At 50.1% G+C, this 27,022-nt stretch overlaps 1 protein-coding gene across 3 annotated transcripts in view; it reads right to left on the bottom strand.

Annotated features, from left to right (window-relative positions):
* Positions 1-27,022, bottom strand: part of PAFAH1B1 (platelet activating factor acetylhydrolase 1b regulatory subunit 1) — a 526,691-nt gene that overhangs the window by 137,162 nt on the left and 362,507 nt on the right. For all 3 annotated transcript variants that reach the window (XM_086954518.1, XM_086954520.1, XM_086954519.1), the window contains one exon: positions 15,636-15,737. In XM_086954518.1, coding sequence (XP_086810644.1) covers positions 15,636-15,737 — 102 coding nt within the window. The remainder of the gene's footprint in view (positions 1-15,635; positions 15,738-27,022) is intronic.

Genomic DNA, 27,022 nt, shown 5'->3' with positions numbered 1-27,022 from the left:
TCCGACAGCAACCCCAGCAGCTCGAAGCGCAGCACTCACAGGATAGAAGATATCTGACAACATGCCAGAATGGCGCCACACCGTACCAGTATACAAAAAATGACAGGTAGAGCGGGATGATCCCCAGAAGAGAGAGAGAAGGATCACCCACCACTAAATGGCGCACGTAAAGTGCATTAACCCATGCTAGGGAAGAACTGGAAGAGGTGCAACCAGCGCCTAACAGACCAGTTATAAAAGGAGGTAGAAAGTGCCGGTGGCAAAAGCCCAAAAACAAGCCAGAACCAGAGCAATGCATTGGAGATAGCCAGCAGGACAAATACACCAAGCGTACACCCAGCCCCAAAAAGAAAAATAGGGGCAATAGCATCAACTCCTAACCCGCTGAAGCAGGTAGGATATGCTGCCAGCAAGCGGTATTGGAAGCCTTAAATGGGTAACACAGGAACAGAAGAGTGCCGACCAGGCAGCACAAAGCCAGAAGGAGGAACAACCACCATATAGACTTGTCAACAGTAATTAATGACCACTGCCATCAGAAGAACTGTCCCACAGGTGTAGGACTAACAAGAGTAGGCCACTCAGAAGGGAAAGGCCAAAAGACGCCAAGTGAACAAATGGTGGAAAGAGTCTTAAAATCCAAGACCAACACTCCAAAATACACGGATGGTGTTGACCACCAAAAAGGAAGCATATGACCATTGGAAAACAGTCCAGGAAGTGGAAACCAGGAGAATGGGCTACCCAACACCAAGTTTGCAACCATGACAAGAGGTGGCAGTGTAGGGAGAGGAAACCCAAGTCAACCGGTATGTAGACAGAACGTATATGCCGGACCACACCCAGCACATTGAAGAGCAGGGAGGAGCTGTTTACGAAGAGGAGACCATGAAATCTCCAAAAGAGATGTCTACCCATGACAAAAGCAGATGTCACCAAGGAAAAACATAGAATACCGTACAACGGACATTCAGTAGGCACAAGGAGCCCACATCATTTCCAGGCTCAAGGAGATACGCAAGACTATATAATAGCATACAAGTCCCTTACATGGAGTATGTATACCCCGGACAATGGGGGACACCTCTTAGGGCAAAAGCCAGGTCAAAAAGAATGCAGCAACGGATCGAACCCATGAACAGAGTTCGGGCCGAAAGCACAAGTTACTACTTGTGTAACGATATATCTGTAAGAGACATTAGTTAGTGATAGATTCCTTACCTTAGAATATCCCCAGGCGTCAGACTGGATCCGGAAATTTTTGCGTAGCAATACCCCTGCGCGCTGGTAGGCGTCGTCTGCGGCTCCGCGTCCGTCGTCGGCGTCGTGAGCGCCGGGATGACGTCATCGGAGTATATAGACGGCGCCCATGCGCGCTGACGTCAGTTCTGATAACACAGCTTTTCCGCGCCAGATACGCAGAGCCATGATAGAACTAACACTGGTGCCATTGAAACTAGGGCCCTGAAAGGGGATGACCTTAACCCTAAATATCGGTTCGCAGAACGGGGAGGATGGGAGGGCGGTAAGGAATCTATCACTAACTAATGTCTCTTACAGATATATCGTTACACAAGTAGTAACTTGTGCATCTGAAAGAGACACGTTAGTGATAGATTCCTTACCTTAGAATAGATACCCCAGCAATACCAACCCCGGTGGTGGGTCTGCGAACCAATATCACACCAGAAAGTCCTGGAGGACGGAACGGCCAAAGAAGCCATCCCTCCGGACTTGACTGTCCAGGCAGTAGTGTCTTGCGAACGTGTGCAGCGAGGCCCACGTGGCTGCCTGACAGATGTCCTGCAGGGGGACACCGCGGCCCAGGGCAGTTGTCGTTGCCGTGGCCCGAGTGGAGTGAGCCCGCAATCCAGCCGGGGGCTCCTTCCTCGCCATGGAGTAGCATGCTTGGATGCACAAGATGATCCACCTGGAGATGGTCCTCTTGTGTACAGCCTTTCCCTTCTTCGCGCCCACGTAACCAACGAAGAGTTGGTCATCCACCCGGAATTGGCGAGTGCGGTCCAGGTAGTAGGAGAGCGCACGTTTTGGATCCAGACGGTGGAGCCTCTCTTCCTCTTTCGAGGGATGCGGAGGCGGAAAGAAGGTGGGCAAGGTGATGGACTGCCCGATGTGGAAGGCCGTGACAACCTTGGGCAGAAAGGAAGGTCGTGTACGCAACACCACCTTATCAGGATGAACAGACAGGAAAGGCGGAGAAGAAGAAAGAGCCTGGAGCTCACTCACCCTCCTGGCAGAGGTGATGGCAACCAGGAAGGCCGTCTTCAGCGTAAGGAGGCGAAGAGGACAGTTATGAAGTGGCTCAAAGGGAGCACACATCAGATAGGTGAGAACAAGGTTCAAGTCCCACTGGGGCATCACGAAGGGAACAGGAGGGAACATGTGTGTGATGCCCTTCAGAAATCTACTCACTATAGGGGACTTGAACAAAGAAGGCTGATCTGGTAGCCTCAAGAAGGCTGAAAGAGCAGAGAGGTACCCTTTAAGAGTGCCCAGAGCAGAGCCCTGCTGGGCAAGGGAGAGAAGAAAGAGCAGCACTTCCGAAAGGGGTGCAGAGAGGGGATCCACAGCCTTTGCTGCGCACCATGCCACAAATCTATTCCACCGGCAGGCGTATACCGACTTAGTGGAGGGACGCCTGGCTGCCAGAATGATGTCACAGACTTCGGGAGGCAAGTCAAATGGCCTCAACTGCCGCCGCTCAATCTCCAAGCTTGTAGGTGGAGACTGGACAGATTCGGGTGCAGGACCGTCCCCTGCTGCTGCGACAGAAGGTCCTCCCGAAGGGGCAGACGAATCGGGGGATCGACTGACATGCTGAGTAGCTCGGGATACCAGTATCTTCGAGCCCAGTCCGGAGCCACAAGGATAACTTGGGCCCGGTCGCGCCTGATCTTCTTCAGCACTCTGGGCAGAAGTGGTATAGGCGGAAAGGCGTACAACAGGCCGCAGCTCCACTCGCGACGAAAAGCGTCTCCGAGCGAGTGCCGCCTTGGAAACTCCAACGCGCAGAACTGCTGACATTGCGCGTTCTCTTCTGTGGCGAATAGATCTAACCAAGGCTCTCCCCACTGTCGAAAGAGACCTTGCGCCACGTCCGAGTTCAGACGCCATTCGTGATCCATCATGCACCGGCGGCTGAGTTCGTCCGCCCTGGCATTCAGAGAACCTGCCAGGTGTTGAACCACCAGAGTCACGCCCTGATGTTCCAGCCACTGCCAGAGGCGCAGAGCCTCCTGGCAAAGGGTCCACGACCCCACACCGCCCTGTTTGTTGCAGTACCACATGGCGGTGGTGTTGTCGGTGAACACTTGCACCACGCTCCCCCTGACAGAGGGGAGGAATGCCTTCAGTGCAAGACGAATCGCCCGCAGCTCCAGAAGGTTGATGTGGAGTCGGGACTCCGCCGGAGACCAGAGGCCTCTGATCTCCGCCTCTCCCATGTGGCCTCCCCAGCCCTGGAGGGACGCGTCCGTCACAACTACGTGCTCCGGCTGGGGTAGAGAGAGGGGTCTGCCACTGACCCAGTCGCGGTCCGTGAGCCACCACTGCAGTTGTTTCGCAGTGCCCTCCGAGATCAGGACATGATCGGACAGGTTGCCCTGATGCTGGGCCCACTGAAACTTCAGGTCCCACTGCAGAGCCCGCATCCGCCACCTGGCGTGACGCACCAGAAGGATGCAGGAGGCCATCAGTCCCAGAAGCCGCAGCGTCAACCTGACCGAGACCCGGGATAACGGCCCGAAGATAGGAATCAGAGCCTGAATATCCCGAACCCGCTGCTCGGGTGGGTAAACCCGAAACTGCGCCGAGTCGAGAACCGCTCCGATGAAAAGGAGCTTCTGAGAGGGACACAGGTGTGACTTCGGCACATTGATGGAGAACCCCAGCAAGTGCAGGAGGTCGGCCGTAGTCTGGAGGTGGCTGACGACTGTCTGGGGCGAGCCCGCCTTCAACAACCAGTCGTCGAGGTAGGGGAAGACTGACACCCCTTGCCTGCGCAGATGGGCTGCGACCACCGCCATCACCTTCGTGAACACCCGTGGGGCGCTCGTAAGGCCGAAGGGGAGCACGGTAAACTGAAAGTGCTCGTGGCCTACCGTGAACCGCAGGTAACGCCGGTGGGCCGGCAGGACGGGGATGTGGAAATAGGCGTCCTGCAAGTCCAACGCTACCATCCAGTCTCCTGGGTCCAGGGCAGCCAGGACCTGAGCCAAAGTGAGCATCTTGAACTTCTCCGTACGGAGGAAGCCGTTGACGTTCCGCAGATCCAAGATAGGGCGTAGGCCCCCTTTGCCCTTCTTGGGTACCAGAAAGTAGTGGGAGTAACAGCCACGTCCTACTTCTGGCCCAGGAACGCGCTCGATGGCCCCCTTGGCCAAGAGGGCCGAAACTTCCTCTTGCAGAAGTCGCAAGTGATCCCCCGACACACGGTGGCATTGAGGTGGCATGGATGGAGGGGAAGACTCGAAGGGGAGGGAGAAACCCCTTCGGACAATTTGCAGCACCCACCTGTCCGAAGTGACTGTATGCCAGTGGGAGAGGTGATGGCGAACCCTGCCTCCCACAGGCGTCACATGGGCCTGAAAACTCGGACTAGGAAGGTTTTGAGGCGGGGGCTGCTGAGGGAGGTGTGGACTGGCCTCGCCGCTGGCCCCGACCACCGCCACGGCGGTTCCCACGGCCGCCACCGCGTTGCTGAACATTCTGCGGCGCGTGGCTGGCGGTCCGTGGTGGGGCGCCCCTTCCGTGGCCACGAAAGGAGCGAAAGGCACCCGATTGCTGGCGTGGGGCCGCAAGACCCAAGGACTTGGCCGTGGCCCTGGAGTCCTTAAAACGTTCCAGCGCATGGTCTGCCTTGTCGCCGAAGAGGCGACGGCCATCAAACGGCATATCCAGGAGAGTAGCCTGGACATCGGCCGAGAAATTGGCGGACCTCAACCAGGCGTGGCGTCGAACCGCCACCGTCGTTGCCATCGCCCTGCCCAGTGAGTCCGTGGTATCCAGCCCACACCGGATGGAAAAACGTGCTGCATCTCGGCCGTCCGCAAGGGTTTGGCTGAGTTTAGCCCTGACCTCCTCAGAGCATTGTGGCAGCACCTCCGCAACCGTGTCCCACAGAGTGTGGGTGTAGCGGCCCAAGAGACAGTTGGTGTTCACTGACCGGAGCCCTAGGCTCACAGACGAGAAGACCTTCTTCCCGAACTGCTCATATCTCTTGGATTCCCGATCGGGCGGGGCCGTCGGGAACGCGGTCTGGGAAGTGGAGGCCTGGATGACCAGGCTCTCGGGGGTGGGGTGGGTGGACAAAAAGCAAGGGTCGCCCGGTGCCGGGCGGTAGCGTCTGGCCACGTTCCTATCCACAGGGGGACCTGTGGCGGGCTTGGACCAAGTGCCCAGCAGAACGTCACACAAGGCCTCATTGAACGGCAGAAGGGGCTCCGCGGAGCCGGACTGCTGTTTGAGTACCTCAGTGAGGAGATTAGTCCTCACGGCCGCGACGGGGAGCTCAAGGTGTAGGGCCTTAGCTGCCTTCGTCAACACTACACTGTAGGCAGAACCCGCCTCCGAAGAGTCGGGGGCGACGTAAATCCAGTGTCTGGCGATGTGTCAATACCACTGGCCTCCCCAAGCTCATATGTCCAGTCCTGATGAGACTGGCAATCACGTGCCAGAGGGTCCTCGGACCCCTCCCACTGCTCCTCGTCACCCAGCTCCTGGAGACCAGGATCAACAGCCAGGGCCTCCTCGTGGAGATAGAATTCTCCGACGGCCGACGGAATCGGCGCCCAGCGGCGCCCCTCCGACGCCTGAGGCGGACCGTAGGAAGCATTGGGGTCGGCAACCACTACGGCTGCCGGGGACGACACCTGAAGGGACGGCGCCGGTGAGGTCGTAAGGTCGACCGGCGAGGTCCCGGATCCGGAGCCGGATCCAGCGAGGTCGCGCGGCGCCGGGACCGAAGTCGCCAGCGGCGCCGGGCCCGAAGTACCCGACGTCGTCGGGGCCGAAGCACCCGACCCGGAAGGACCTCCAGACGGAGCCGATCGGCCCGAAGGCGCCACGGGAACCGACTGAGGAGGGAGGGCCCTCATGGCCATGAGGTACCTCTCGACCTCCTCCTGCGACGCGCCGTGCCCAGGGACCCGAAGGTGTGGGGCAGGCGGCGACGCTTGCGACTCCCGCGGAGCCGCGTGGGCGGTGTCGCCCGAATCCCCGGTCGCATCGAGCGAGCGACGGGGCGGGTCGGAGGACCGATGGTGTCGCTCCGACCTCTCATGCCTCTTACCTGAGGACTTGGATCCAGACGATCGGTGACCACTCCCGGAGCGTCGATGACTCCGACCTCGCGACCTGTCCCTCGACCTCCCGTGGGACCGGGACCGGGACCTGGAGCGGCGCGGGGCCGACTGCCTCAGCTCGAGACGCTTGCGGGACCGCTCCCGCCTAGCCTTCGACGTCAGGGCCCGGCAGTCGTCACAGGTTCGATCGTCGTGGTCGAGGCCTAAGCACTTCAGGCACCGGCGATGGGGGTCCGTGACCGACATGAGTCGGCCGCACTTCGAGCAAGGCTTGAACCCGGGCATCCCTGGCACCGATAGTCGAGAAACGACTAAGTAGAGGATCAAAAAGATCAAAAAAGTTTTCAGTCAAAAAGTGACTGGGGGTAGAGCTTCTTCCGGATCTGCGCTAGCTGGCGCGGAAAAAAGAAGAACTGACGTCAGCGCGCATGGGCGCCGTCTATATACTCCGATGACGTCATCCCGGCGCTCACGACGCCGACGACGGACGCGGAGCCGCAGACGACGCCTACCAGCGCGCAGGGGTATTGCTACGCAAAAATTTCCGGATCCAGTCTGACGCCTGGGGATATTCTAAGGTAAGGAATCTATCACTAACGTGTCTCTTTCAGATACATGTTACAGAGCTGTACTACTGGCTGAAAGCCACAAGTACAGGACACAGCAACTTGTGAAACACGGTCACAGAAGGCCAACAGGCAACCGAAAGCAAAATGTATCTAAGAGATGCTAATAAAAGGGTAACACCCTTGACCACAGAAAAAGAAGACTTAAGCCTCACTGCTCATGTTAAAACAGAGCGCATCTAGAGACTCACTGCCTATGTTCAAACACAGAGCGCATGCAACGGATGGGAAAATGAAAAAAGTACCACAGAACACAGGCCTAAAAGGACCTAAGTGGGACGACGAAAGCCCGCCAGCAGCCGGTAAACCGCAGACTTGGCATGAGCATCAAAGAGCAAACCCTCATCAAAGGGTAAATCAACCAGGCGTTCCCGGATATCTTCAGGGAAAACACTGTCTCGCAACCAAGCGTGACGCCTTAAGGCAACAGAAGTCGCCAAAGAATCCGCAGTATCTAAGGCTGACCGGATTGTGAATTCAGGCATGTCGCGGCCATCCCAAATGAAGTGAAGAAGATCAGCGCGAGCACCTTCGGAGGCAGTAAGCAAAGACTCTGCAGAGTCCCATAGGGCAGAAGTAGCCAAAACCAAAAAACACACACTGTATTTAAAGACCGAAGGGCTGCATTGGTGGACGCAAAGACATTCCTGCCCCAGGATTCGAGCCACCTGGACTCACGAGAGGGAGGAAGCGATAAAGGGGGCAGAGAAGGAAAAGCAGTCTTTAACAAAAACCCCTGCGCATCAAGGTGCACAAAGACAGACCGGATCATGTGGAGCTGGGCGGTGCAAAACTGAGTGCGCCACCCGATCACTTGAAGAAGGGCGAACCCAGGTACCCAAGAGGGCATCATAGAGGGATGCCCCAAAAGACAAAAGTGACTCCACATTGCTGGACCTCCAGCAGGGGGTCCACCGACAAGGGGGCAGAGGGGTGTTGCATATTCAGGATGCAGGTGTAGAGGGACCTGCAGTCGACGAGGCCGGGGGGCATGACTACTCCGACCGGGACAGCCGTCCAGAGAGAAGCTTCATACAGCGCTCCAGCTGAGACTTTGGTTTCAGACGTTCGTAGGCTTCACAGTCCGTGGAGTCATGGTGCTTGCTCAGACACCACATACAAATAAGATGCGGGTCTGTAGCGGATATCTGCTGCAAACAAGAAAGACAAGATTTGAAGCCTGAAGGCATCGCAATTTTCCTGACGCGAAGCGTCGAAAATGAGGCCTGAAACCAGGCCAGAGGAGCTCACTCTGGAACAGTGTTGCACTTGGAAAAGAAGGGAAACGGACTGCAGCGCGCCGGGAGGGACTTGTATGACCCCCGACGTCAGGACCAGGTCGTGTGGCGCAGTCTCCCGGCTCGCAGAGGTGTTGCTGCAAAACATTTCCGGATCCAGTGTCACGCCTGGGGATACTCTAAGTTAAGGAATCTGCGGCTAAATGTCTCAATTAGATTGCAGTGTTCTGCGAGTGTGTTGGAGACACTGTGCATACGTACTAGCTTTGATGATTCAGTCATCCAAGTAGGTACAGACAGGACTGTGTTGTCTACTCAGGTGAGCAGCGACTGCTGCCAGACACTTTGTGAAGACTCTAGGAGTAGTGGTGACTCCGAACGGGAGTACCTTGAACTGGTAATGCTGGCCCACTACCAAAAATCTGAGAAATTTGCAATGAGCGGGGTGTATTGGAATAAGAAAAGTGGTCCTTTAAGTCTAGAGTAGAAAGAAAGTTGGCTTGTTGCAGAAGTGGTAGTACTTGTTCAAGTGTTACCATGTGAAAATGGTCTGACTGTAGGTAAAGATTTAGTTCTGAGGTCCAGAATTGGTATGCGACAACTGTCCTTTTCGGGTATCGGACATTAAAAGGAGTATACGCCCGACCCATGATATTGAAGTGATACAAGCTCATAGCCCCTTTTAAAAGGAAAGACTGAACCTCTTGTTTGAGGAGGTGTAAGTGATCCGGTGACAGTATGTGTGACAGTGGGAAAATGTTTGGAGGATTGTTGGTGAAATCCAGGCAATAACCAGAATGAATAATTTCCAGTACCCATTTGTCTGTATTTATGGACTGCCAGATGGGTGGGAAATGTGAAAGACGCCCCAGACAGGTGTTAAATGGTTGGAGGGAAGTGTAGGGAAGTCCCTGTTTGGTATTGTAGGGGGAGGCGCATGTATTTGAGCTTCTACCTCTTCCATTGCCATTGTTGCCTCTGTAACCCCCTCTGAAGTAACCCGTAGAGGCAGAGGGTTGATTGTTGCCTTTATAAGTGGTGGTGGTAGTAACTGAGGAGGTATTCCAAGATCCTCAGAGGTAGAAGGCGAGCCGAAAGGAATCACGTCCTGGTGTTAATTGAAGGGCTCCCATGGATTTGGCCACTTATGTGTCCTTTATTTTTTCCAGTCAGGAATCTACCACAGGGCAAAAGAGGTGTTCCTTATCGAATGGTGTGTTTAGGCTAGAAATCTGAACTTCTGGTTTGAATCCTGAAATACAAAAGCAGGCATGCCTTCTTAAAAGGACGCTGGTGTGGATAGCTCTAGAAGCAGTGTCTGCAGCATCTAGGGCGCACCTGATGCAATAATTAGAAATGAGCTGTCCCTCCCACACTAGGTCTTGTGCTTATCAGGTAGAAATTGGAGCAACTGCTCCATCTCTTCCCAATGTGTCCTGTCGTACCTAGCTAACAGAGCTTGTGTACTGGAGATGAGCCAAAAGTCTGCAACCAGTGAGGCTACCCTTTTCCCTGTAGCATCTAGCAGCTTAGCTTCTTTACCTGGGGGTGGAGCATCTCCTGTTTGTGGATTGGCCCTTTTGCGTTCATTGGGAGCCACTAAAGAATCCAATGGTAACTGGCCCTTTATGTATGCTGGATCAGACGGTGCCAGCATATACTTATCTAACCTAGGGGTGAAGATGCGTGTCCTGACGGGGTCATTAAAAATATCGTCCACATGCTTGATCATACCCTTGAGAATGGGAAGTGTGCGCAAGGACTTGTGTGGTGCTAGGAGTCTTGACAAGGAAATTCTCTTCTAGGGATTCCTTATGTAGCTGAACCCCATGGTATTAAGCAGCTCTACCCAGCAGTTCTATGTACCTACACTGTTGTGCGATGGAGAAGGCTTGGTAGGGTACAGGTCACGATCATTCCCTGTACTGGAATTGGTGTTATAATCTGTCCAGGGGTCTACGGATATTAGCTCATTGTCCCAAGCCCCATGTCCATCGCAATCATCCTGATCTTCAGGTGTATGCAGCGAGGAGTGCTCAGGTGAAATTAGTAAAGGCTGAGATGATGGTGATTCAAGGGGAGGAGGAGAAGATTGGCACCAACATTTTTCCTTTTTAGGTCTCGGCTAAAAGACGCGCGTAAGCGCGTCTCCGCCGAGATCTTATGTCAGGGACGATGCTTCCCAGGAGACAGCCTTGGTCACGCGCATTGCCTCAAGGAGGCGATTTCCGCTGGCCACGCGCTCGCGAACGCGCTCAGCTGCTGTCTCCTGGGAAGCAGCTACACCACACGTGCATGCGCAGAAACTGCGACAGACACACACGAGCGCTCACGCACGCACCCACACATACAGCGAACCCAGCGTCGCATGCATACACACACACACACACACGTGCACCGAGCATCCCCCCCCACCCCTCCGTTGTCGCACCCCTCCCCTCCGCCGTCGCACCCCGCCCCCCACCCCTCCGCCGTCGCGCACACACACACGCAGACATACAGGCATTCTCCCCCCCCCCCCCCCCCCCCGCTCCGCTCACCGGTCAAAGGCCCTCCGACCGCGGGGCTCTCCCTCGGTGCTCCTCCAGGCACTCCGTGGGCGCGGGCTTCACAAAACGGAAGTCCCGCCCCACGATAGGTTTCGTTTTCTCAGTCCCGCCCCACGTTAGGTTTCGCTTGCAGCTCGTTGGGTATAAAAGCTTGTCGATCCAAGTGTGTGTGTATTGCAGATGTTATCCCTTTTTACAACAAACCTTGACCTCACCAGAGATTCGTAATTGTCCAAACATTCCTCTATCTTGGTTAGTTTTTGTGTAATAGGAGATAGCAAGGTAGTTAAAATACTCTCAAATGTCTTCCACTGTTCTAAATCACAGTTCGAGTTAATACCATTTCCCGCTGCATAATTGGTATCACCATCAACCAAATCGGCATTAATTATAGGACTGCCCTCCTCGGGTGAGACACTGTCACGGGTTTTGTTCGACCTTGCCACTTTTGCTCTACAAGGCTCTACAAGGCCTTTGTGGTCCTCCTCCCCGCTTCCTTTTTACTGCCGGTTCCAGAGTTAATCATTTGGTAGAGGTTTTTTTTATTTGGGGATGTGGCAGATGCACGTGTAGAGACGCTGGCTGTAATGTTACTTTGGGTCAGTGGCGATTTTGGGGAATCCTCTAGTGTTCCAAGGGGATATGGAACTTCAACGCCAACCTCAATATTAGTCGATGGTATAATAATGATTACATCTTGATGAGCTGGCGAGCGAGCTGTAGCTATAGTCCCTAGGGAAGATCTCCTATTTAATAACTGGACCAGAGACAACAGATGCTCGGTACAGAGGTCCCCTAAGAATAAACTGATCAAGCGTCCCCACCACGCTGCCACCATGAGAAGTACCTAGGTATTTCCTTTCCTGTTTGCTCATCTTTAATAACTTAAGTGAACTTAAGCCAACTGGTAATGCAGAGTAGTGAGTAGTGAGTGCAGAGTGGTAATGCAGAGTAGTGAGTGTAGTGAGTGCAGAGCAGTGAGTGCAGAGCAGTGAGACCAGAGCAGTGAGTGCAGAGCAGTGAGTGCAGAGTAGTGAGTGCAGAGTAGTGAGTGCAGAGTAGTGAGTGCAGAGTAGTGAGTGCAGAGTAGTGAGTGCAGAGTGGTAATGCAGAGTAGTGAGTGCAGAGTAGTGAGTGCAGAGTAGTGAGTGCAGAGTAGTGAGTGCAGAGTAGTGAGTGCAGAGTGCAGAGTAGTGAGTGCAGAGTGCAGAGTAGTGAGTGCAGAGTAGTGAGTGCAGAGTGCAGAGTAGTGAGTGCAGAGTAGTGAGTGCAGAGTAGTGAGTGCAGAGTAGTGAGTGCAGAGTAGTGAGTGCAGAGTGGTAATGCAGAGTAGTGAGTGCAGAGTAGTGAGTGCAGAGTAGTGAGTGCAGAGTAGTGAGTGCAGAGTGCAGAGTAGTGAGTGCAGAGTGCAGAGTAGTGAGTGCAGAGTAGTGAGTGCAGAGTAGTGAGTGCAGAGTGCAGAGTAGTGCGTGCAGAGTGCAGAGTAGTGAGTGCAGAGTAGTGAGTGCAGAGTAGTGAGTGCAGAGTAGTGAGTGCAGAGTAGTGAGTGCAGAGTAGTGAGTGCAGAGTAGTGAGTGCAGAGTAGTGAGTGCAGAGTGCAGAGTAGTGAGTGCAGAGTGCAGAGTAGTGAGTGCAGAGTAGTGAGTGCAGAGTAGTGAGTGCAGAGTAGTGAGTGCAGAGTAGTGAGTGCAGAGTAGTGAGTGCAGAGTAGTGAGTGCAGAGTAGTGAGTGCAGAGTAGTGAGTGCAGAGTAGTGAGTGCAGAGTAGTGAGTGCAGAGTAGTGAGTGCAGAGTAGTGAGTGCAGAGTAGTGAGTGCAGAGTAGTGAGTGCAGAGTAGTGAGTGCAGAGTAGTGAGTGCAGAGTAGTGAGTGCAGAGTAGTGAGTGCAGAGTAGTGAGTGCAGAGTAGTGAGTGCAGAGTAGTGAGTGCAGAGTAGTGAGTGCAGAGTAGTGAGTGCAGAGTGCAGAGTAGTGAGTGCAGAGTGCAGAGTAGTGAGTGCAGAGTGCAGAGTAGTGAGTGCAGAGTGCAGAGTAGTGAGTGCAGAGTAGTGAGTGCAGAGTAGTGAGTGCAGAGTAGTGAGTGCAGAGTAGTGAGTGCAGAGTAGTGAGTGCAGAGTAGTGAGTGCAGAGTAGTGAGTGCAGAGTAGTGAGTGCAGAGTAGTGAGTGTGCAGAGTAGTGAGTGTGCAGAGTAGTGAGTGTGCAGAGTAGTGAGTGTGCAGAGCAGTGAGTGCAGGTGCAGAGTGGTGTGTATTGGCAATGTAAATGACAATGCCATTTATTTATGATTTAAAGAAAAAAAAGAAATGTCATGAGCAATGCCAATTGCTCTACCTTTAATGATGCCGAGACCATTGCATTGCAAATGCTTGTTAAAGGAATGTGGTAAGCCTCTTTTGTCTCAAGTTTCTGTTTTATTGTCACTTGTGGTGATATGTCCAGTAGTTGGGTGGATAAATAGCTCCCTTTGTTTCGGATTCGGTTTGGAAGGCGGAACATCGAAATGTTGTTCCTTAGATGGAATCGGCATATTCATTTGTTTCGGTGCCTACATTTTCAGTGCCATTGTTTTGGATGCTGGTGTTCTGGATGCCAAGGATTTCGGATCCAAAGCGTTTTTCGGCATTGAAAGGGGAGGGGCGGAGCCAGTCTTTGAATTCGATCCCAAAGCTTTCGGCTCTGTGCCAGTTTTCAAATGGCTGTTCGGCTTTTGGATGTGTTTCGGTGCCGAGCCGGAAGGTGGGGCGTCGGAAACATGTTCTCGGTGCCAACAGTGGCTCGGAGGCGGGGGTTGGACCGAAGCCTTCTTGAGCTGAGGTGGACTTTGGGGCATGGGAGGATCTGTACTCGCGGTACGTTGGCCTTGCGGGATTTCTTCATCCCCCTGGGGGCCCTAGTCTGAGATGGGTTCTTGTTCTTCCTCAGCTGCCATGACGTCTCTGGCCTCTTGTCCCAAATCTTCTCTGAAGAGGTCAGGAATGGAACTTGTGTGTTGGCTCTGCATGTCGCGACGTCGAGCCAGACGGTCATGAAGCATCTATTTCTACCGGAAAGACTTACTAGTGACACTGTCCTGTTCTCTGTACTCCGGAGACAAGCACAGGTTGCATACTTCGTGGGAGTCGGTGCGCTGAAACTTTGTGTGGCACAGAGGGCAGAATTTGAATGGAGTCCTTACAATTGATGACTGCGAGGCGAACCGACGCGGCATGCCCGGCAGCCTTCCACTAGACACCCAATCGAAAGAGGTTTTTTTAAAAAAAAAAAGTAAATACGATACTCTGTGAATGGGATTACGCGATCGGAAACAATACCAAATACCGTAGACGGTGATTGTCTTGCGGACCGAGGGAATCATAACCGGTGTCGAACCAGAGCACAGCAATTCACGCCCGAACCCTATGGCGGGGAAAAAAAACAATGGCGACGATGCCCATGCGCCCCTATCACTTGTGACTGGAAATACCTCCGTTGTAATTTACCTCTTTTCCTCTTCCTTTCCCTTGGTTCCTTCCCTCTCCCCTTCCCTTTTGTTCCACTTAGAACGTTCCGCCCGGAGCTTTATTTAGAATGTTCACAAGATAAGTCTGTGTGTTGAGGTGAGTGGATGATTAGAATGAAGAAGCTCTTCCTTACCTCAAGTTGAGTCTTCTGTTATTTCTTACTTGCAACAACATCTTTGAAGAAAAACAAGGTGCAAACATCGGGACCCAACACTAGATGGCATAGCATGTGATCTACAACTCACATGCCTCGAACACTGATTATATAGTTCTTCCCCCTCAAGGCTTTTCCATGCTTTGGTGACAAAGACTTGTTCAGCTGGATTCACATTGGAGGAATGGGCTTCCAGTGCTGTTTAGCTCTAATCACTCCCCCTTTATCCACCTGCATTTTGAGACACCTGCTTACGGCTATGCACTCACTATAAAGAGCTTAAATAAATTAAAATATCCCCCACCACAGAAAATCTGTTGATTTTAAGTGCCCTATGAAGCAATGGAAAAGAGCATGCTCTATAGTATGGGCACATGCTTAACAGACTATGCGACAGGTGAGATTTTAAAGCTTACCCTGTGACAGAGGGGAAGGAATCCGTGCTGTTTAATACAGTGGCGTTTCCCACATGTTGCTTTGCAAGGTGCAGCTGGGCATACCCATGATTATCAAAATCAGCAAGGAAGATTTCAGTAAATGAGAAATCAGAGATCGAGCCGATAGTAAATTTATAACTGTCTGCCTAAGTGTACATTCCATCAAGGGAGAGTCTGCAGCAGTTCCTCCTTTTTTGGATTGTTCCTCTAGTAGAGCTGCACAATTGCAATACAGTCTCCAATGCCCATGGAGGTTCAAAGGTGCGTAAGCAGCTTTTTGGGTGTATTAATTTGATCTTTGAAATCCACAGTTTGAATAAGCACATATACTTTGTAGGCAGCTCACATTTATATTCAATCTACATTTTTAAAATGGTTTCTGAAAATACTGTAACAAGTTTTCTACACAGCAGATTATTCTAATTTGTGCTAGATCAGTAATGTAGTGCCATTAATAAGAAAACAATTCATTATGAAAACAGTCCGAATACAACTAGTGGTTGTCACTGAAGTAGAATATACAGGTTAGCAAATGTTCATGGTTCAGGTACGCAACAATGGCAGCATGCATAAAAACAATTGCCACACAGCCCTAATATAAACAATCAGAAAATTAAAGCAATGGACCATCTCAGGACCACAGTTGTTGCAGCTTGTGCCACAGGAATAAACTAAGTTTATAGGATTATGTAGGAAAACCTGTTAGCGTGTTAATACTTTAATGTATACATGGGATAATGAAAAGCATGAATCTGCAACTGCGTAACCTTTGTAGGCACAAGAGTGAGGCTCAGGAACATCACACTTACGAGTGTCATAAGGCACATGCCAATGCTGATGTCCCACATCTTAATGGTCTTGTCTCTGGATCCAGATAGCAGGAAAGGCCCAGGCTTGCCACTCTTCTTTGTCTGGTGGAACAATGGTTAAAAACAAAACTCTTTACTTGCTTCTATAATCAACACAAAAAATGTATTAACAGAAAAAAAAGTTGAGATTTGCTTTATAAATGAAATTAAATGTAGAAATAAACAAGGCTGTAAGGCATATTTTAACTCCATAGGTTTCAAATAAATGGATTATAAAGATCTAAAACTGATATTTGAGATATGTGACTAGTCATGCCAGCATGTATTAACAATGCAATCAGCTGAGTGGCCTTATTTTTAATGTAACTATTTTTATCACTGTCATTTTTGCTTTCACTCCCAACTACAGTATTGAAAAAGTAATCATTCACATTTATATGAAAATATGAAACCGGACAGCAGACTGGTGCTGCAAAAATCAACTAATTTGCCTATGTTGTTGAATACTCTTGCGAATAGACCCTACTGTGTACCCAGTTCTGGTTTACTCAATTAGGTTGATTCCCAACATCTGAAAGCTTATAGGAGTCTATGCAGCTTTCTTCACCAGTGCTATTAACAAAATATAATACCGCTATGTGAAATCTTTTTGTTTAAAAATGGTGTATATTCGGAGGTCTGGCTTAACGGTGCAGATGTCTGCAAGGCCTATTGTTATCAGTTTTTTTAATTATAGATGACAGGCTTTTGTGTTTCCCAGTGGATTATTTCTGTTAAAAACTCAAACGGACTGTATTTTCTATCATTCCGCATCCTATTGAGAGCTTACACTACAACAAATAAAGGATTTTACATATCAAAAGAACATACATACATTAGCTCTTAGAAAGTCACAATTGTTTCCTTTCTTCACTGCAGAAGTTTTTCTAATGCTTTAGTCAGGACTGAAAATGCAAGCCAGATCTATTAGCTTTGCCAATGGTTGTTTATTAGTTCTTGAGTGTGTCTCATTAATTGCCTGTGTGTGTAAACAAAAGCTCAGCCCTATCCTCTGATACACCAACTGCTTGCCCACACTACAACAAAAGAGAACATCTAGAATATCATTTGTGCCTCTGTAGGGGTTTGCCTGGACTTTTTACACAGGGCACCTCGTTTTGCTCCACTATATAAAGAGCCATACAAACACCAAAGGCCCACCAGAAACAAGCAGCCTAGAAAGAAGAGAACACCTGCATAACCCCTACATAGCAAACTAGCCATAGGTATCATGCAATACCAGATCCAACCTCAGTCCATCCAAACGGGGATGGGTGTGGCCCACTGGCCAACAGAACACTGACTGATGGACTTGACGGGCAATCTGAACTGCAAAAGAGACAACAAAAGGAAGGAACTGTTGGCCATCCCACCAACATCGGGAGAGTATTGCAATCAGGTGAGCCAGCAAACCTAGGGTCAAATACCAACGAGGATCCAGAACGGCAGAGAGCTATTTAGAGGGATATTCCACCCGTCAAAGAAGCTACCATGGACTGTCAATGGTGTGGAAAGAAGCAGTTAGATAATACCACAATGTGGGAGACCGGGAGGCACGCATTCTGGGCGTAGGTGCATTCTTATATTTCCAATATTTGACAAACCCATAGCTCGAAATGTATTCTAACCACATTCAGAAAAAGGTGTACGAATATTTATGAAGCCTGAGAAAGGCATTCCATTCGACCAGCCATGATTTTGATTAGCAATCAATATGACCATTAATTCTGTGAAGGGCCTGCTACCAGGTTACTAATGTTGATATCTTTTAATGGCTGCTGAATAAACGAGAAAGTGACAGCCTAATCAGAAGCCTCAGCTCCTGACATAGAATTTCCCTTCATGAACTCAAAGACCTCATTTCATTATGTTGACTTTGGTTCGCAGTAGAAGTATTGTCTGCCATCAAACACTGCTGCATTGCACCCCGTGAAGTCAAACCTTAGGTTCCAATCATATTGTCCTGACCACTAACTGTTTAATAAGAAGATGTGTCTTCACTTTAAACCAAGAACCCTCACATTACGATACTCCAACTATGCTCACCACCTCATCAGTAAGGTACCCTGATGTAGTAACTGCAGTCTTTAATGAACACTTCAAAAACCTCCACTGTTTCTACTGCTCACAGTAGCAGCATGTATGAATTCTTTAAAGTTCACTTTATTATCCTGCTCCATGGAAGCAAAGCAGAACTTATGCAAAAAATAAAATAAAAAATAAAATAAAAAAAAGACTTTCAACCTACCTTCCTTCTAAGAAAATAAGTTACTTACCAGTAACAGTTATCAAGTATTTGTAGCTTCCATAGATTCACATGCTTGAATCTTTCCCAGTCCTCGAAGTGGGACTCCCACTATATTATAGTAAAGAAGTATGTAGAACTATCACAGGTTATAATGGCAATAGTCTATGTCCTTTTTTAAAAAAAAGGACCAAACTTGAACTATAACTAAAGAGGCGCTAGCACTTATAGAACACACTCCCAAGAGAGGCAGAGTACCCCAGATTTTCAAGCACAAATGTAAATAACCTTGTTAGCAATTAGGGGAGCCTCTTCGGGGAGGATGGTGGTTCGCATTTGAATCAATGAAAGATACCAATACTGGATAACTGCAGTTAAAGGCAAGAAACTTTTTCTAATACAATATTGGATCTTTCATAGATTCCCATGCTTGATTTAGAGTAGCAAGCAGTTTTGTAGGTAATTTAAGTACCCTTAGAGGATGGTGGGTAAGAAGACAATATATATTTACAATAATCTATCTTCGTAAATACATATATGTATAATGAGCTTTATAGAAATTCAAATCTATAACCGATAAATAACTGCAAAGGAAAAAGCTTAATAGACAATACACCTCAGTATGATATGCATTGGAATTTAAATATGAATGAACACCATGTAAAGAGGTTCCCCTTATCAAAATAGATGGCTTATGGCAGTGTCGTGCTGATTCCAGGCAGTAATGCTGCACAAATGTGTGAAAGCTCTTCCACGTCGCAGTAACAACTCTTGCTGATTAAGTTTTAGCTTTCGTGGTTAGTAGTTTGCCAGCTTTGGAGTGGCAAAACTGAATTGCTGCTGAAATCCACCTGGCTTTCGTAACTGTAGTCCCTTGACAAGATTGACTAAGATACTAGCAGTTGATCGGTTTAGCGAATATTCTTTGTACGATGGAAATAGACCTTAAGACATCCAATGTATGTAGCGATCTTTCGGCCAGTGATGCCGGATTAGGGAAAAATGACCGCAGTATGAAAGGTCCATGGAGATTAAATTGAGTAGGAACCTAGGATTGAATTTTTGGTTTATTTTCAGTAAAACTCAGTAAAGTCTCTTGCATTGTAAAAGCCTGAAATGTTAAGGACTCTACTTGTGGAGGTGAGAGCAAGTAATAGATCAACCTTCTACGCGAGGAATTTTAACTCCGCTTTGTGAAGATGTGCGATGAGCTGCCAGTGCCACAATTAGGTGCCATTCAGGGGGAGTAGCTCGCACCAGAGGGAAAGCCATGAACGGACCTTTCATGAACTGTTTTATTAGTATAGTACAACAGAGAGATTGTGCTGATCATCGGTATCTTGAAATAGCCAACAGGTGAAATTTGACCCATGCATGCACAAGACCTGATTTAGCCAGTAGGAGGCGATAAGGCGGGATCTGTTCTGGAGAGGCTTCTAATGGGTGTAAATTACTCTGGTGACACCATGAACAGAATCTTTTCCATTTTAACTTGTATGTTTTATTGGTGTCTTCGGCTCATACTGTGGCTAACATATTTACATTCCAGAGTGATGTCTAAATCTCGAAACTCCTTTAACGCGGTAGCCATGCGTGTAGGTGGAGAGAGGCTGGCTCCAGATGCAAGATCTGGCCCTGGTTCATTGTCAAGTGTTCATGTTGTTGGCAGGCGAATGGGACCTGTCTCTGACAGGAGGAAGAGCTCCGTAAACCAGTGCTGCCTGAGCCACGTGGGAGCGATAAAGAGGAGGCAACGGTGCTCCATTTTTATTTTGCTGAGAATTTTTCGGATTAGTGGGAAGGGGATAAGCATAAGCATAAATCCCAGACCATCACTTCGAAAGGGCATTTCACTATGACCCTTGGAGGGGATATTGACTGGAATAGAATAGGCATTTGGGATTGTTATGTTATGTTAAATTGTTGTGTTAAATTTAATTTCTATAGCGCACGGCTACTCCATTGGAGTGTCCCGGCGCATTATATTGGCAACTCATAAAAAGAGAAACATAACAGATAAAAACATTCATTGACAGCAGAGGGAAACATACTAAAGGGTAAAACGCCAGGTTTTAAGGCCCTTCCTGAAAGACAGCAGATTAGAGGTACCGCGTAAGGCCAATGGCAGAGTGTTCCAGAGCTGTGGTGCCCTCAGTCTAAAGGAACGCCCCCCAAATGGGCCCTCTTTACTCGGGGAACCGCCGCAAGAAACAAAGATTTAGATCGCATAGATTGGGCCGGGCGGTAAAAGACCAGCCTACGCTGAAGATATTTTGCTCCCGAGCCAAAAAGCGCCTTATGAGCCAGGGTCAGCGCCTTTAAAACTATCCGCTTCCGGATAGGCAGCCAATGGAGCGACTGCAAAAGGCCGGACACTATGGCTCGCCTCTGAAGGCCAAAAATGGCGCGTGCAGCAGAGTTCTGCACAACCTGCAGCCGCTGTACAAGATATTCCTGAAGACCCAGAAAAAGGACGTTGGCGTAGTCCAATCTGGAGCCAATTAAGGCTTGCACCGTAATCTTCCTGTGCTCTTCTGTGAGCAGAGGAAGGAACTTCCGGAGCATCTTGAGAATGCCGAAACATGTGCCCATAGACCAAGGATCTGAGATCTCAGCGTCAGACCATTATCGATCTTGACTCCCAGGTTTTTTGCCAGCTGGGATGCCTGTGCTGGGGGGAACATATCCATCGGCCACCATGCCTGCCAGTCAGGGTCTGAGGTACAACCAAAGAACAGCACCTCCGACTTGTCAGTTACATTTGAGGCTGTTCTGCTGAAACCAATTGAAAACAGCCCGAGACATTCCCGAATGCTCTCTCCGACAAAATCCTCACCTTTCCTACACGTGAAGAGGAGCTGGGTGTCATCAGCGTAAGAAACGATCTGGGCCCCAAAGGACTCCACCAGTGCCGCCAGAGGGGTCATAAAGATGTTAAAAAGAGTTGGGCTCAACACAGAACCCTGCGGAACTCCAACTCCCAATGGCGGCATCTCAGCGGAGCTAAGGGAGGCCCAGACCGTTTGCCAACGGCCAGCTAAGAAAGATGTAAACCAGCTGAGCACCGTCCCCCTCAGACCGATGCTATAAAGTCTGGCGAGGAGCCCCTCAAAGGGGACGGTGTCGAAGGCCGCCGACAGATCAAGCATGGCTTTGCCTCCTGAATCCAGAGCCTCCTTGATGGCCTTAGACACCTCCAAGAGCGCAGTCTCGGTACTTAAATTGGGGCGGAAGCCAGATTGAGTGGAGTGCAACAGGTCATTGGTTTGTAAGAAAACAGAGCACGCTATGCACGTGCTTCTCCGTAATTTTGGCCAACACCGGAAGGCGAGAGATAGGCCTATAATTGGCCAACACCTCGGGGTCTAGGCCAGGCTTTTTAAGGAGGGGGATCACCATTGCCCGCTTCCAAGTCTGCAGGACCACCCCCTCCCTCAAAGAGAGGTTCAAAAGTGGGTTAACCAATGGGTTTACCACAATCGCCATATTCGCCAGGAATTTGGCCGGGCAGGGGTCTAACGGCGACCCCGATTGAAGGTTGGCCAAAAGTGCCAATGACGCAGAAGTAGAGATAGGCGGAAAAACAGTCAAGGCAGAATCCAGGGTAGGCGATGGAACTAACCCAACCCCACTGCTGGGATGCACTTCAACCGTCCTCTCAGGAAAGGAGTCCTGAATCCATTTAAACTTGTCCGTTAAAAAACTTTGCAAGATCATAAACCCACGACTCAGAGGGAGCGGTTTGAGAAAGATTAGATCTAGGGGCAGTAAACTCCCTCACAACAGTAAAGATCTCCTTACATGAATTGGAAGGCTGCCTCTATCCTCCTAGCCAGGTAATCCTTTTTCTCACGAAGGATATCATGATAAGCTTTGATCGCAGTCCTGTATGCAAGTCTGGCCGCCGGATCGTACTGGAGGCGCCAGGCCCTCTCAGCCACCTTACACTGGCGACGGGAGGCAAACAGTGCTTCCGTGAACCACGGAGCAGAAACCCGCTTTGATGTAACCCGGGGAGCCATCGCAGGGGCTAAGTCATTCAGCCTGTCCGTCAGCCACAGCTGCAAAGACTCTACATCCTGCTCAAGGTCACCTGAAAGGAGACACGGATGGTCAAGAGAAGCCTGAGCTAGCATCTCCGGAGTCACCCGGTGAAATGCCCTAGAGACAGGTCCATGCTGTCTAGGCGCATTGCTAGGCAGTTTCTCCCTGCCCGGTACATAGAACCTGGCCAGCCTGTGGTCGGACCAGAGCACCGGAACAAGCTCTATGTCATCTAAAGGGGCCGTGGAAAAAACCTGATCCAGAGTGTGACCCTTGTCGTGAGTGGGGCCAGAAAGAAAAGGCACAAAACCAAGGGGAGCCGTAATATCGAATAGTTTGTTCGCATCCGGATCCTCACCCTCATCCATGTGGAAGTTGAAATCTCCTGCCAGCACACAGTGCTCAGCTCTCAAAGCTAACCCTGAAATAGCTGCCTGTAGTTCATCAAAAAAGGATTCCGCCGGTCCAGGGGGTCTATAAACCAGCAACCCTTTAAGAGCTTGACGAGGAGCCAGAGTAATAGAGAAGGCCAGGGATTCAGAACCTGTAATAGTTTCCATAGGGATGATAGAACAAGCAGCAAGCTCATTCACCACAAGAGCCACCCCATCTCCCCTCCCCTTCACTCTATCTTGCCGAAAAATATTATATTCTGGTGGTGTTATTTGTCATCAGATTCAATGCTGGTTCCCCACAGTGAAAATATCTCGTCCAGATGCAGCTGATCCAGCTCCTACTCGTAGAAATTATTTGGCTCTGCTGAGTGTCCTGACATGTACTCTGCCTTCAGGAATATCTTGTGGGTCGTGAGCAAACTCTATAGTACTTGGACATTGTAAGACAGTATCTGTGATTTGGTACCTCCTTGTTTGTTGATCTAATACATGCTGGTCATAGTCTGTACGGACGGACCAGCATAGAGTATCCTGCGATTCGTAGGAGAAAAGCCTGCAGGGTAGGAAAGATGGCTTTCAGCTTCAGGCTGTTGACAGCCATAGATTTCAGACGTGACAACCATATTCCCTGGATCTGTAGGTCCTCTAAGTGGAAGCCCCAGCCTTCTAGTGAAGCTTTCGTGGTGATTATAAAGGTGGGCACCAATGGCATAAATGTGAGGCCTTGAGAGAGATGAGATATATGACACCACAATGTGCTTCTATAGTCCTTGGGGTTCTGGTCATCAAATCCTCGAAGGATCCATCTTATTGAATCCACAGAATTTACAGCCCTTCCTGTAATGGCCTCATCTTGAGGCGTGCAGGCGGAACTATGTTGATTGCAGAAGAAATCATTCCCAGTAGTACGGACCTGTCAAGTATCTATAAGGAGGACTTTTATAAAATAGGTTTTATATGCCCTGGGAATAGTGAAATCGCACATTTCATTTTCCTTATTGTAATATTTTTACATATTCAGAACCTTTAAACTCTACCCTAAAATTTTCTGGGGGGGGGGGGGGGGGGTCATGTAGATAAGCAGGGTCCTTATAAAAATTGTTTTATAAGCCCTGGTGTTCGAGAAATTGCCCAGTTCGTTTTCTCCATTGCAGAGCCTCAGCCACATAGGTTAACATGACAAGAAGTTAATAACTCCTGCTAGGAAAAAATATAATTCAAGGACTTAGTAGAATAGTATTGATAAATCTCAGAATATGCCATTGTTGAATTCATCTTAAAATGCTCAAGAAGTTTTAACACTTTGTAAGCCAAAATCCAGCCTTCCAGGGATCTGCTCTGATTGGTCAGAGTTAAGTGGATTAGCCTGGCTGCTTTGATGAGGTGATAAGTAGCCCCTGGGGTGAAAGAGGGTGAGAAAGTGCCATCTTTTGTGCATGGTATGCCCCCACTTTTTGCTGAATTGATGATGTACATTGACTGAGTGTGCCCTGGGCTCCTGCCAGGGCCTGTGTTCCTTCCCTAAAACTGTATTGAAGCTAAAACCAAATTGGCATCTCTGGCCACATGTCAATCCCTGGTAAATAGTATCCCAGGTACCCAGGGCATTGTAGGAAGGTACCTCCTGACTATGGTTGCCCCCAACTTTTTGCCCTGTGTTTTAGCTGGTTTTTGACATAGTCGACCTGGGACCCTGCCAATCAGGACCCCAGGCCTACTGCTCTCTCTTTAAAATGGATTCCATGTACCCTAGGTACATTTCCAATTGGGACTGGGCCACCTTATCAGACCCTGTAACTCAGGGCATAGGTGTACCCAGGGCCTACCAGGGGCTGAAGCATGTATTATGCCACCCCTGGCTGGCCTCCTAAATTTGACACAACTGGCTGCATGACAGCTGGGGCAAAGTCGTGTAATCACCCTTTGCTGTAGATATAGTATACCTATATCTAACCCTAAAAATGGACACACAGATTCCTATCAGTCACTCCTATGGCAGGCCTTGACAATCCTGAAGGCAGAGTGTTTGGAATCATGTGAGATGGTGCTCTGGCATGAGCTGAGCCTGTCTGCAGCTTGCGGAACCAAGTCCTAATAGCTGTTCCATGATATCGCATACCATATACTCTTAAGTGCGTTATAATCCTCGCGGTTAAATGCTATCTTTGGTATGGCTTTATCAAAACATGTCGAGTAAGGTGTCATACGAATTGGAATACTAACCCCTCGCCAATTCTGGCGACGGGGTTAGCATTACACCCTTCTAGAGGGACACGACATGTATGTAACTGTGAACCCCGGTTAAAGTTAAACGAAGCCTCAGCTCCACAAAATGGATGCTGCCACCACAGACACGAGTCTGGCCCCCTGCAGCTGGGAGTCCTTCCAGCGAGGGGAGCCTGGACAAAGGGTTTCCTGTCGAGGGCGGTGCTAGCACCGTCCCAGACAGGGTTTTGTGTATCCTGGGTAGGCAGGGCTTTACAGGAAGGTGACTGCTGAGTGGCACCCCGGTGCTCACTACGCATAGGCCAGTCAGAACCAGTTCCAGGGGCACCCCAGCCCCTGGCCTGGGGAAAAGTCCGGCATGGGAGAGGGGTGTAACCACCCCCCTCCTAGTCCCACCCATAGGCAGGACCTAGTCACCGGGTCAGCCCCCTTTTTTAGTATAAAGATAGGAGCGGGCCCCCTGTTCAAATTAGATCATCTTTGGAATCAAGACCCGACTTTCTGCGAAAGACATCAAGATTTCCTTCTTCAAGATTCTCCCTTGTGGCTAAGGAGTAGTCACCCTGCATCCGCGGCACCATCCTAAGAACACTGCGGTCTGCTGCAAGTCCTTCTTCACGAATCCGACGACCCAGCTCAACGAGACCCGGCTTCCCTGGCACCTCTGACCTCTACTCACCTCTACAGCAAAGCTGAGAACTGTGAGTGCGACGAGACCTCGAGGGACCGACGATCGCCAAGACTGCACGACTTCTTTACAACAAGCCCACCGTGTGCTCCACTGGTGAGTGCTTTGGGGTCCGAGAAGCCCCAACCCTGAGCAGCTCCAGCACCGAAGATCAGCCCTCCAGCATCTCCACGATCTGCGTGGGGCCCTTCTGCTTTTGCGTGCTCACCGCGCTGTGTGGCTACTAGCCGGCTGGCTTGTGGCCTTCTACACGACGCCCGACGACATCACTGCTGCTGGTCTGGTTGCTCCAGACTGGCCCTTGCTTCCTTCTTCAAGAGAGGCACCCCGGACCCTCCTGGTCCACTCCAGACGCCATTTTGAGTCCACCGCGTGGGCTTGAATTTGCCAAGGCTTTGTTGCCCAATCCTGGGTCCAGCGACGCCGACAGCTTCATCCATCGTGGGACAGCTCGCTCCTCCATCCTGGTCGCCGACAACGCCTCCTGGTCCGTGAGACCTGCGAACACAGCGTCACCCACTCACCTAGTCGAGGTGGCTACCATCCGGTGCCCTCCTGGTGCCCACTGACTACTGGCTAGTAGTCTCGAACTTGGTCCCCTCTGCTTTCAGGTGTCATCTTCCTTCGATCCAGGCTTGGATCCATCGAACTTTCTTCACTGGTCGCCTGCCAGCAACTTCTTTCTTCCAGGCTCCTGGTCCGTCTACGAGGATTCCCGACGTCTTTTGAGACCTATGCAGCTGCAGCCCCTGGGCTAGGTAACTTCGGCATTTTGGTGCCCCAGCATAGCCTCACTATCCAAGGGTCAGAATCCACTTTCGTTTTCCTCCTACCAGGTCGGGTTCACCCGAGAACACTAACTTTGTCATTACTAGCTACCATAGACTTTGTCCCGCATCACGCGTGAGAGTGCACACTCTGCACCCGAGTCCCCTGGGTCTCCTAGAAGTAATCTGAAGATTCTATAGTCAAGTCCTAGCGATTCCTAAGCCTATTAGTACTGTATTTACCTGCTAGTAATTTCGCATTCCACTTTCAGAGTATATGGTTTTCCGTGCCCCTCGGGCATTTGTATATACTGTGCTAACTTAAGTATTTTCGTAAGAGTTTTGTTCTGTGCTTAGTACCCTGTCCTCATAAAGAGTACAGGGCTGTTGTGATTCTTAATAAATATCTTGTTTATTTTCATAACACTTGTGTGGTGTCCTTTCACTGGGTATTCAAGGGGTATATGTGTGGTATAACAGCTGGCTTAACACGCCCTCTCGAGTCTTTAGCCTTAGACTGCTCGTATCCACGCTACTAGGATAGCTGGTCTATAAGGTTGACTTACAACCAATCATCAATAAGGGTTGCTGGACTGATACATAGTGTTCACTAGAATAGTGACCACTGCATATCAGGCCACCTTCTCACAGGCATTGTGACCAGAGAAGAACCCTAAGGGCTGCAGCACTTATTGTGCCACCCTTAGGGGCCCTACACCCTGACACCCACTCACTGCTTTTGCAGACTGAATGTCCTGGTGCAGAACTAAACAAAGAGTCGACATGGCACACATCCCTGTGTGCCATGCCCACAAACCTACTGCCCTGGCATACACCTGTCACCCCTCTAGCTGGGTGCCCTGTGCCAGTGAGTGGTGTGGGCACAGGTACAGGAGCCCTGTGCCTCTACAGTACCCAGGGCCATTCCTGGGCACTAAGTGCAGTGCTGCCATTAAGAGTATATGGTGCTGGGAGGTTGTCAT

Source organism: Lissotriton vulgaris, chromosome 2_1, assembly GCF_964263255.1.
Source record: "Lissotriton vulgaris chromosome 2_1, aLisVul1.2, whole genome shotgun sequence".
Taxonomy (NCBI): domain Eukaryota; kingdom Metazoa; phylum Chordata; class Amphibia; order Caudata; family Salamandridae; genus Lissotriton; species Lissotriton vulgaris.
Note: the sequence above shows the minus strand (reverse complement) of the source record. Positions and strands in the feature narration are given on the sequence as shown.